The sequence below is a fragment of the Microcaecilia unicolor genome, chromosome 5, assembly GCF_901765095.1.
Source record: "Microcaecilia unicolor chromosome 5, aMicUni1.1, whole genome shotgun sequence".
Lineage (NCBI taxonomy): Eukaryota > Metazoa > Chordata > Amphibia > Gymnophiona > Siphonopidae > Microcaecilia > Microcaecilia unicolor.
The window spans coordinates 74,522,254-74,535,018 of record NC_044035.1 but is presented as its reverse complement, the minus strand read 5'-3'; the positions used below and the strand labels follow the sequence as shown (position 1 = coordinate 74,535,018).

Here is a 12,765-nt window from a genome sequence, read left to right as displayed (position 1 = left end):
GGGTGCTGTTTCCCTATCACATTTTCAATAGTGAAGGACAAGCAAGCTTTGCAGGACTCCAGAGAACTTGCTTGTCCAAGGTGATTGAAAACACTGTATTAGAGTGCCACACCCCACTGGCAGCAATGCAGTTGGAGGACTCCTGCTCAACTTAGAGGGAATAGTGAACCCTGGTAGGGGCCATGGTCAGTGAGAGGGTAGGAGGATGAGGATGCTGGAAGAGACCATGGGGTGAGGTATGATCAGGGCTACTGCTAGATATTAGCACATGGTTCCCATTTAAGGGAGGGGGGAATAGTTGGATTTTACCTGTTTGACCCAGAGACGCAGGTCAAAACATTGAGGACTTCCAGCAAAGGGAGAGAAGATCTTGGGCAGACAGAGCACAGCTGGAAGCAGGTCACCAAGTCCCACAAGATGAATCCTCCAACTCCACTTTCTATTCAGCTAAAGAATCGGTTCACAGCCCTGGAGGTAGAAGAGCTAGAAACATCTAAAAACAGGATGAAACCATGACCAAAACTGCCATCGCAGCCGGAAAATTTGCCCAAAGAAAGCGAAAGGTAGTGGTGGTTGGAGATTCACTTCTCAGGGGTACCGAAGCGCCCATCTGCCGGCCAGATATGTTGTCCAGAGAGGTGTGCTGTCTGCCTGGTGCCAAGATTCGCGATATTGTGGAAAGATTGCCTAGACTCATCAAGCCTACGGACAGGGGATGGGTATAAAAGGCCATGAAGCCATAATTAACCCCAAGGAAGGTAGGACATCTTATGCCTCTATAGAAGAAAATATAAAAGAGTAAAATCTAGAGAGCCTTGTATACCAATGCCCTTAGTTTGGGAAACAAACTTCTAGATCTTGAGGCTACAACGATGGAAGCGGACTTGGATTTAGTGGCGGTCACGGAGATGTGGTTCACGGAGAACCATGACTGGGATTTTGCTATACCTGGCTATAATCTATTCAGGAAGGACAGGGTAGAAAAAAAGGGTGGAGGTGTGGCATTATATGCTAAGAATGATATCCAAGTGACAGAACTGCAAGACATGTGGGGTAGGGAAGAAGCGCTGTGGGTTAAACTGGAAAGAGGGAAAGGAAAATTGTATCTATATCGAAGTGATATACAGACCACCCTCACAGTCAGAGGACATGGACAGGGACTTAATTGAAGACATCTGCAAGATAGCTAGGAAAGGGGAAGTACTACTGATAGGTGACTTCAATATGCAGGATGTTGATTGTGGTGTCCCGGCTGCAAGGTTGTCTAGAAGCAAAGAGATCTTAGATTCCCTACCTGAAGAATTGTTCCGGCAGTGGGTGGCAAAACCGATGCGGGATGGAGCGTTCTGGACCTGGTGCTTACGAATGGAGAGTACGTTTCTGACGTCAAGGTGACGGACCATTTGGCATCTAGTGATCATCGTATGGAATGGTTCAATATTAAAACAGAAGAGATGGCTCATTTGAGATTGCAGGTCCTGGATTTCAAAGGAACTAACTTTGTCGAGATGGGGAAATTTCTCCAGGAACAGTTAGTGGGATGGGAACAGCTGAAGGATGTAGAACAGCAATGGACAAGACTGAAAGGAGCTATATTAAAGGCAACTAACCTTTATGTTAGAAAATTACATAAAAGTAAGAGGAAAAGAAGGCCTCTCTGGTACTCAAATGTAGTAGCTGAAAAGATAAGGGGAAGGAGGCTAGCCTTTGCACGTTACAACACGTCTCAGAAAGATGAGGACAGGAGAGAATACCTAAATAAGCGAAGAGAAGCTGGAAAAGCTATCAGGAAAGCGAAGCGGCAAATGGAGGAAAAGACAGCTAATACGGTAAAATTGGGGGACAAGACCTTTTTCAGATATGTAAGTGACAAGAGGAAGGGCCATAATAGCATTGTAAGGCTCAAAGCTAAGGGAGAGAAATATGTGGAAGATGATAAGGATAAAGCTGAACTGCTTAACGATTATTTCAGCTCTGTGTTCACAAATGAAAGACCGGGGGTAGGGCTACAGAAAACAAAGGCTAAAGGCGATGGATGTATGGTAGACCAAGACCAGTTTACGGAGGACTGTGTTCGTGAGGAGCTCGCCAAACTAAAAGTAGACAGAGCAATGGGGCCTGATGGGATACACCCAAAGGTGCGTAAAGAACTTGGAGAAGTTCTGTTGGCTCCGCTGACAGACCTCTTCAATGCTTCCTTAGATACTGGAGTGGTCCCGGCGGACTGGAGAAGGGAGAATGTGGTTCCTTTGCACAAGAGTGGAAGTAAGGAGGAGGTTGGGAATTACAGACCTGTCAGTTTGACCTCGGTGGTGAGTAAGCTAATGGAAACGCTTCTAAAGAGGAGGATTGTGAGCTTTCTTGAACTACATGGAATGCAGGACCCGAGGCAGCATAGCTTCACTAGTGGCAGGTCATGTCAGACGAATCTGACTGTCTTCTTCGACTGGGTGACCAAACAGTTGGATGTGGGAGGGGCGCTTGATGTGGTATACTTGGATTTCAGCAAAGCCTTTGACACGGTTCCAAACAGGCGACTGATAAATAGAGTGCCCTCGGTATGGACCTAGAGTAATGGATTGGGTTAAAAATTGGTTGACTGATAGGAGACAGAGGGTAGTGGTAAATGGAGCTTGCTCTGAAGAAAAGGATGTTGTCAGTGGAGTACCGCAGGGATCGGTCCTAGGGCCGGCTCTTTTTAACATCTTTGTGCACGATATTGCGGAGGGGCTGTCTGGTAAGGTTTGTCTCTTTGCGGATGATACTAAACTCTGCAACAGGGTGGACACCCTGGAGGGTGTGAATGACATGAGGAAGGACCTAGTGAAGCTGGAGGAATGGACCGATATTTGGCAACTAAGGTTTAATCCCAAAAAATGCAGGGTCATGCAAAAATCCAAGGGAACGGTACAGTATAGGGGGTGAAGTGCTTCAGTGTGCGAAGGAAGAGCGGGCCTTGGGGGTGATTGTATTTGATAACCATAACGCTTTCAAACAGGTAGAAAAAGCGACGGCCAAAGCCAGAAGGATGCTTGGGTGCATAAAGAGAGGCATGACCAGCAGGAAAAAGGAGGTGATAGTGCCGTTGTATAAGTCTCTGGTGAGGCCCCATTTGGAGTACTGCGTGCACAGTTCTGGTGACTTCACCTACGGAAAGTTATAAACAGGATGGAGTCAGTCCAGAGGGCGGCTATGAAATTAGTAAGCAAAAATTATAGGGACAGGCTTATGAACCTCAACATGTATACACTGGAAGAGTGGAGGGAGAGCGGAGACATGATAGAAACGTTTAAATATCTTAAGGGCATTTATGTACAGGAATAGAGTCTTTTTCAAATGAAGGAGAGCTCTGGAATTACATGCTACAAAATGGTCTCTTCCCAAAAGATAAAGGAAATATCCTACTCACTCCTTTACCGAAAGACGAAAAGAAAAGCACAAGTGACTTAACCAACTACCGACCAGTAGCATCTATTCCCCTGATAACCAAACTTACGGAAGGCATAGTGATGAAACAGCTCACAAATCACCTAAACAAATATTCAATTCTTCATGAATCTCAGTCAGGATTTCGATTGAATTACAGCACAGAAACAGTACTAGTAACTTTAATGAATAAATTTAAACAAACAATTGCAACTGGCAAGAATATACTGCTCCTACAATTTGATATGTCCAGTGCCTTCGACATGGTTAACCATGGAATATTATTGCACATCCTGGAATACTTTGGAGTTGGAGGTAGTGTACTTAACTGGTTCAGAGGATTCCTGACAACAAGGTCATACCAAGTAACAACTAATGGGTCGACATCAACCCCATGGATACCTGAATGCGGAGTTCCCCAAGGATCGCCTCTCTCACCAACCCTCTTCAATCTAATGATGATACCCCTTAGCCAAACTACTAGACAATCAACATCTCAACCCATACATATATGCAGGCGATGTCACGATTTATATCCCATTCAAACATGACCTAAAGGAAATCACCAATGAAATCAACCAAAGCTTCCAAATCATGCATTCCTGGGCGGATGCATTTCAGCTAAAACTCAACGCAGAAAAAACACAATGTCTCATACTCACCTCACAACACAACACAAACAAATTCACCACCTTAACCACCCCAAACTTTTCCCTCCCCATCTCAAACAATCTGAAAATTCTGGGAGTTACTATTGACCTAAATCTTACACTTGAAAATCACGTGAAAATGAAAATGTTCCACTCCATGTGGAAACTCAAAAGAGTAAAACCTTTCTTTCCAAGAGCCATCTTTCGGAACCTAGTACAGTCAATGGTATTAAGTCACCTGGACTATTGCAATGCACTGTACGCTGGCTGTAAAGAACAAGTCATCAAGAAACTTCAAACAGCCCAGAACACCACAGCCAGACTCATATGTGGTAAAACAAAATATGAAAGTGCAAAACCCCTAAGAAAGAAACTACACTGGCTCCCTCTGAAAGAACGTTTCGCGTTCAAGATATGCACGATTGTTCATAAAATCATTTACGGAGATGCTCCGACCTACATGCTAGACCTCGTTGACCTACCACCCAGAAATGCTAAAAGATCTTCCCGCACCTTTCTCAATCTGCACTTCCCCAGCTGTAAGGGATTAAAATACAAATTAGCACATGCGACCAGTTTTTCTTACATAAGTACGCAGCTGTGAAATACACTTCCAACCCATTTGAGAACGATCACCGAATTAAGTCATTTCTGCAAATCTCTGAAAACTCATCTCTTTAACAGAGCCTACCACGAAAACCCATAACTATTATGCAACATCTACTCACTCAGAATGTATCTTTCTATAACTATCTAACCAAATCCTCCTGTTTCCTTGATTTCTTTGTAACACAAATTGTATTCTCTACCCTGGCATGGCGATGCCATAACAGGTCTTTGTAAGCCACATTGAGCCTGCAAATAGGTGGGAAAATGTGGGATACAAGTGCAATAAATAAATAAATAAATGAAGGGGCATATGACAAAGTTAAGAGGGAATAGGCTTAGGAGTAACCTAAGGAAGTATTATTTCACAGAAAGGGTGATGGAGGCATGGAATGGCCTCCCAGTGGAGGTGGTGGAGTCTAGGACTGTTCCAGAATGTAAAAAGGCATGGGATAAGCATGTGGGATCGCTTAGGAACAGGAGGTTACAGAGGATGGGCAGACTGGATGGGTCATTTGGCCTTTATCTGCAGTCATGTTTCTATGTTTCTTTTTTTTTTTTTAACTTTATTTTAGTGTATAGACAACTTAGAAATACAATCTTTGACATCACTTTATACATCCTAGAGATATCCCCTTTCCCTTCCCTCCTCCCCTCTCCCCCCCCCCCCCCTAGTCTCTTCATAGTTCTATGGATCTCTGTGGATGTTTCTATGTTTCTATGAAAAAACATGGATTTATTTAGGTTCACAGTGATAAGAACAGATTATGCAGAAAGAGCTACTAATATAAATACTCTAGGAAAGATGTATTAAAAGGTTTGCTCTAGTGTTTTATCCACTGAAACCACTCTAATATTCTCACTGATAAATGTACAACAACTTGAGCAAACATTTATCCATTAATCTTTCAGAAATTACATCAAAGTTATGTCTGTCAACTTAATTATCTAAAAATACTGTACTTAGGATCATTACTAATGTCAGAGAACTATATATTGGATCATATTAGTGGCTCCATGTACACTTGTCATTTATTTTTATTGGCTAAAAATAATTACCTGAAGTGCTTCAGCTACAGATGGCCTATCATTGGCATTCTTTTTTGCCATATTCAGAAGAAGTCTCTTTAATTTCTTAGGTAAAGAAAGCTTATGATCAGGTGAAGAATTATATTTTGCTGCTGTCCATAAAATGGCTGCTACACCATAAACACAGACCTGTTAAATTAAAATGTATACACATTATTTTGCAAATGTCTATAACACCCCCTCTCACACACAAATCCTACCCTATATTCATCTAGCTAGGTCTGTCATATTTACAAAAAGCTAATCGGATTGATTCAGTTAAGAATAAGAATAGCTATACTAGGTCAGACCAATGGTCCATCTAGCCCAATAACCTGTTTCCAACAGTGGCCAATCCAGGTCACAAGCACCTGGCAGAAACCCAAATAGTAGCAACATTTCATGCTACCAATTCCAGTGCTGCAGTGATTATTCCCATACATGGGGCCTGAATTCCTGGAGCTGCAGAGGAATTCTGTCAGAACTGTTACCTTATTTCAATGATTCTCAACCTAGTACTTGGGACCACTGTTAGAGGGAACAGTACTTGGGACACATCTAGTCAGTCAGCTTTTCAGGACACCCACAAAGAGAAAGTAAGGTTAAATGGCCATTTTTCTCAATGAAGGAGGGTGAATAGTGGAGTGTTGCAGGGTCAGGTGCTATTTAGCATATTTATAAATGATTTGGAAATTGGAACGACGAGTGAGGTGATACAGTGTGCAGATGACACAGAACTATTCAAAGTTGTTAAAACACATGTGGACTGTGAAAAATTGCAGGAAGATCTTATGAAATTGGAAGATTGGGCATCCAAATAGCAGACGAAGTTTAATGTGGACAAATAAAAAAGTGATGCATATTGGGAAGAACTATCCAAATCATAGTTACCTGATCCTAGGTCAGCACCCAAGAAAAAGATCTAGATGTCATTGTAGACAATTTGCTGAAATCTTCTGCTTAGTGTGCGCCGGTGGCCAAAAAAAGCAAACAGGTGCTAGGAATTATTAGGAAAGGGATTGCCAAATCGTTCATCTCACCTTGAGTGGAGTGGAGGAGTGGCCCAGTGGTTAGGGTGGTGGACTCTGGTCCTGGGGAACTGGGGAACTGAGTTTGATTCCCACTTCAGGCACAGGCAGCTCCTTGTGACTCTGGGCAAGTCACTTACCCCTCCATTGCCCCATGTAAGCCGCATTGAGCCTGCCATGAGTGGGCAAGTGCGGGGTACAATTGTAACAAAAAAAATATCTCAGGTTCAAAGAAGAGCGACCAAAATGATAAAGGGATGGAGCCCCTCTCACATGACTAATGACTAAATAGTTTAGGCCTTCTCAGCTTGGAAAAGAAAGGGCTGAAGGGAGGTCTACAATACCCTGAATGGTGTAGAACAAGTAAGTGAATTGATTTTTTACTCTTTCAAAAAGTACAAAGACTAGGGAACAGTCAATGAAGTTACAAGGAAATACTTTAAAAACAAATAGAAGGAAATATTTTTTCACTCAATAGTTTAGGAGGATGTGGTAACAGTAGTTAGTATATCTGGGTTTAAGTTTTGGGACAAGTTTCTGGAGGAAAAGATGTGTAGGAAGCCACTTCTCTCCCTGGGCTCATAGCATGGAATGTTGTTACTATTGGGATTTCTGCCAGATACTTGTGACCTGGATTGGACACTGTTGGAAACAGAATACTGGGCTAGATGAACCACTGATCTGACCCAGTATGGCTTTTCTTATGTTCATTGTGGATATCTTGGAACCTGACTGGCTGGGTGTGTCCTGAGGACTGGGTTGAATACCCCTGTGTTACTTTATTGATATGGCACCACATTTCATTAAGTCATACTTCTTTCTAACACACCTTTTACCATTAAAAACTATCCACTATGAACTACATTTTATAAAAAGACACCTAGGCTAAAAGACCAAAAATGTGGCCATTTTAAACCTATTTTATTAAGGCAACACAATGCCTTTTTAAAATAGGTTCCAATGTCCAGCCCTAATGAAACACAAATGCCAATACACAAATTTACACCTGCTCTGAAAAATATTTCATATTAAAATACACATTTTTACATAAAATACATGTTCACATCGCAGCTACTACTACTTATCACTTCTATAGCGCTACAAGGCATACGCAGCGCTGTACATCATACACGAAAAGACAGTCCCTGCTCAAAGAGCTCACAATCTAAATAGGACAAACAGGCAGAACAGCTAAGAGGTAAGGGATAAAAGGTACAGGGCAAGTGAGTCGTGGCGATGTCTTCTGGAACGCCTACATTCAGATGAAGTAAAATAGGGGCATTTTCTATGTGTGTACTTTTTATGCACACAAGTGGCTGCTCTATTTTATAAAAGCTCTCTTATATGCATAGAACATGTTTTACATGCAGGAAAAGCATTATAAAATTGTGGTCAGAGAGAGTGATATAAAGACTAGAGGCACAAGACTTATTGGAGGTAATTCTATAAAACATTTTTCCGGGTAAGACTTTGTTTGGAATGCATAAAAAGGCATTCATGCAATTACCTCAGAAATTACATATGCAAAAGTACATGATGTGAAAAGGAGGTGCATACTTTTACATGAACACCTGTATGTTTGCTCTGGGGTGGTCTTTGGGAGTCATAAAGTACACACTTTCTTTCTGAAATATGCACAGCGAAAATGTCCTTGGCTTCAATCTTGCCACAAACGTCTGCCATTTTACTCTTAACATTTTATAAAAACACATAGGGGTCAATATTCAAAAGGGTTTAACCAGGCACAAGAAGCTCCTTCCTTGTTAAACCCTGCTGAACTGGCTGGCCACCGATATTCAGCAGCACTTACCACTGAATAACTGCACTAACTGGCCATTCCCTAACTGGGTAGGTTAAGAGTAGTCTGGGGGCAGATCTTGGGCAGAGCCAGCACTTAGGCAGTTTACGATAATATTCAGTCCTCTAACTATTTAAGCAAATGCATGATGACAGCCAGAAAATAGGTCGTCCTATGCACCAAGTTATGCATATCAGCCGAAGCCTGGATAACTTCCAGGTCAATGCACATATCCAGATATTCAGTGCTGGGGCCGCACACGACCCAGGATTGAATATTCGGGGTTGGATCAGCTTGCGGCTGGGAGTGGTTTACAAGCTGCTTACTACTGAATACTACCCCCATAAGTGCCTCTATACAGTAGGCTAGAAATGAGCACCTTCTTGCCATCTCAACTTAGATTACCTGTTCTAAAATTACCCCCTCAAGGTCTTTGAGTGCTGATTTACATTAGGAATAAAGGTGAACTATACACTGTACAATAATTTACAACATAAACTTTCATTAAGTCTAACAGAAAAGGACTACACCCAAGGGAAGCTATAATGACCAGCATGATATACAACCATGCAAAATACTCCCAAAAAACCAAAATCGTCCAGAATTACCTTTTCAGTAACCAACCCTCGTTCTTCAAATTCAGGAGCCAAACAAAATGAATCGCAATATTCTAAGAAACAGAAAATATGGTGTTATTCTCAACCAACATGATGGAAACAAAGATGACAGACTGTTATCTTACCTGCATCTTCAGAAACAGAAAAGAGAACTTCTCCACTGGAGTCAATCATCACAGCATCCAGGTTTAAATAAACTGTAAATAAGCCAAAACAAAATGCTTCCTTGTAATTATTATTGCTTGAATCATGTGTGCTAGTAGTAGTTCTATTAAGTATTGTAATCACATTGACTAGCATCATACCTTCATCATAGCAGCAGTAAGACCATCTCTGCAATTTCATGGTTTTAATTTAAAGCACTGATCATAAAATGCCAACTATAGATTGGTCAAAAATGTTATCGGGTCAATATTCAGAAAGACATATGTTCACTGGTGGTCAAAGAATGCATAACTCCACTATCCATAGATTTTCAGACCTAATGTGGTGGGCTGAAAATCTGTCTAGCTGATCTGCCATTATCCATAAATTGGAGGGGCAGAGTTAGGATGGAGCAAGGATGGCAACCTGAATCTATCCATATGTGGAAGTTTCAGCTACTATACAAATAATTTATGTCTTGTTTAGGCCTGCTATCAAATAGTTAAAAGAGCAATTCTATAACTAGGCGCTCACAGTTACACACCTCTTGTGCACATAAATACAAAGCATTTACGCACAAAAGCACTCTAAATGTCTAGACTCATATTTGGGAAAGCAAAATACAAAAGTGCTAAACCCCTACGAGAAAAACTACACTGGCTCCCACTTAAAGAACGCATCACGTTCAAAATTTGCTCCCCAGTTCACAAAATCATTCACGGAGATGCACCAGCCTACATGTCAGACCTTATAGACTTACCACCCAGGAATGCCAAAAGATCATCCCGCACATTCCTTGATCTGCACTTCCCTAACTGCAAAGTTCTAAAATACAAATTAATGCACGCGTCAACCTTTACCTATTTAAGCACACAGTTATGGAACGCACTGCCGCGCAATTTAAAAATGATCTACGAACTAACGAACTTTCGCAAACTACTGAAGACCCATCTCTTTAACAAGGCTTACCACAAAGATCAACCAATGTGAATATACGTAACTCCTCCACACATATTCAGAACTGTCTTATAATATCTGCTTGTAATACTACTATCATGTCTTATCATTATCATGTTACCAAAAATTCTTCTCTAACACTAAATGTCCATTTTCTAAAATATTTCCATTACTCATGATGTATTGTAAGCCACATTGAGCCTGCAAAGAGGTGGGAAAATGTGGGATACAAATGCAATAAATAAATAAATAAATACATTCTATAAGGGTGTATGCCATTGTTATAACACATAACTTCAAGGGACCTACATGTGGGCAGAACATGGGTGGGACATGGGTGAGGCTCCCACTTACACATGTAGCTTACAGAATACACTAAGGAGGGAATTCCATAAACAGTGTTCAAAAATGGGCGCCAAAAAAAAAATCAGTGCTATTCTATAAAGGGTGAACTGATTCCAGCACCTAACTTTGTGCACCAGACTAAAGCCTGTTGAAACTTGGTGTAAATGTTGACGCCCATGTTAGGCATGCTGACCCAGAATACTGTAACTACACATGTCATTTTTTGGAATGCCCCTGGCACGCCCATGCCCTTCTCATAGCCACGTCCCCTTTGGGATACATGCTATAGGAGTTAGGTGTCCTGCTTTATAGAATAGTGTGCTTGCAGATTTGCGCACAAATTTTACTAAGTGCTAAGTAACATCAATAATTGGATGTGGCACCCAATTATTGATGGTTAAGAACTTGCTAGCCAATTAATTTGCACACACATGCGTTGTATCACTCCATGGTGCGACCGCACCTTGAGTATTGTGTTCAATTCTGGTCACTGCATCTCAAGAAAGATATAGTAGAACTGAAAAAGGTGCAGCGAAGGGCGACGAAAATGATAGCGGGGATGGGACGACTTCCCTATAGAAAGACTAAGGAGGCTAGGGCTTTTCAGCTTGGAGAAGAGACGGCTGAGGGGAGACATGATAGAGGTATATAAAATAATGAGTGGAGTGGAACAGGTGGATGTGAAGCGTCTGTTCACGCTTTCCAAAAATACTAGGACTAGGGGGCATGCGATGAAACTACAGTGTAGTAAATTTAAAACAAATCGGAGAAAATGTTTCTTCACCCAACGCATAATTAAACTCTGGAATTCGTTGCCGGAGAACGTGGTGAAGGCGGTTAGCTTAGCAGAGTTTAAAAAGGGGTTAGACGGTTTCCTAAAGGACAAGTCCATAAACCACTACTAAATGGACTTGGGAAAAATCCACAATTCCAGGAATAACATGTATAGAATGTTTGTACGTTTGGGAAGCTTGCCAGGTGCCCTTGGCCTGGATTGGCCGCTGTCGTGGACAGGATGCTGGGCTCGATGGACCCTTGGTCTTTTCCCAGTGTGGCATTACTTATGTACTTATATTTAAAGGACATGTTGCAATTCCCTAATCCTGACAATATACATAAGTGCGCAACTATGGAACGCACTGCCTAATGTTATAAAAACAATGCACAACCTAATAATCTTCCGAAAACTACTGAAAACCAACCTGTTCAAAAAAGCATACTACAATGATTCATCCTAAATACCAGACAACGAAATATCAACAAAACTAAACAAAGCCGAACCCCAACATTGGACTACCTTACCTATTCAGACATTTGTAACGCGCTATGCACCACCACCTTTTGTCCATACCCTAAATTAACTTTCTATATTTAACTGTCTAGTTACCTTTTACTTTACTTTATCATCTACGAACTTTAATGCAATACCAACTTGTAATTTATGTTATCATCCATGAATAACAATGCTACACCAACACTTTGTATCTCCCAGATCCGGAAAGGGTGACCGCCATTACAGCATAATGTAAATCATTCTTTCATCCATGAACATTACTACAATATCACCTTGTAATCTACCTTATAACGTTCATGTTATACCACTCTGTACTTTTCAGATCCGGAAGTGGCGACTGTCACTCCGACATTATGTAAGCCACATTGAGCCTGCAAATAGGAGGGAAAATGTGGGATACAAATGTAACAAATAAATAAAATACAGGTTTTGAAATTATATTATCTTCCTAAAGCTGTTAAAGAAGTCAGAGAGGAAATGCAATTGATGTAACAAATTCTCCAGACAGTTTAGACATCTCTCAATTTTTGGAATCATCACAGGATGTCATTATCAAGTAAGCTACTTTATTGATAGTACTTCAGTCAGAGGAACAGAAAGTGGCAATTCTGAGAGCTTATTTTCCTTAAAAAAAAAAAAAAAAAAGAATCTTTTATTCTGTGGGCACATAATTTCCTTACTTCCAGATGACTCTAAGCCAACACAATTATAAAGGAAAGCTTTTTTGCAATTAAAGTCTAAAGTGTTGGCACTAGGAGCTACGTTTTTTTTTTAAATTTCTTTGTACCTAGTGGACCATGAAAATAATCATTATATTTTTTGGACCCCTTAC

The 12,765-nt window shown here is 41.1% G+C and overlaps 1 protein-coding gene across 1 annotated transcript in view; it reads right to left on the bottom strand.

Moving 5' to 3' along the window:
• The window catches only part of KNDC1 (kinase non-catalytic C-lobe domain containing 1), a 200,678-nt gene that overhangs the window by 112,391 nt on the left and 75,522 nt on the right, over positions 1 to 12,765 (bottom strand). Inside the window, exons 8-10 of the mRNA XM_030202996.1 lie at positions 9,319 to 9,390; positions 9,185 to 9,246; positions 5,742 to 5,900 (exon numbers count right to left, since the gene is read on the bottom strand). Of these exons, the coding sequence (XP_030058856.1) occupies positions 5,742 to 5,900; positions 9,185 to 9,246; positions 9,319 to 9,390 (293 nt within the window). The remainder of the gene's footprint in view (positions 1 to 5,741; positions 5,901 to 9,184; positions 9,247 to 9,318; positions 9,391 to 12,765) is intronic.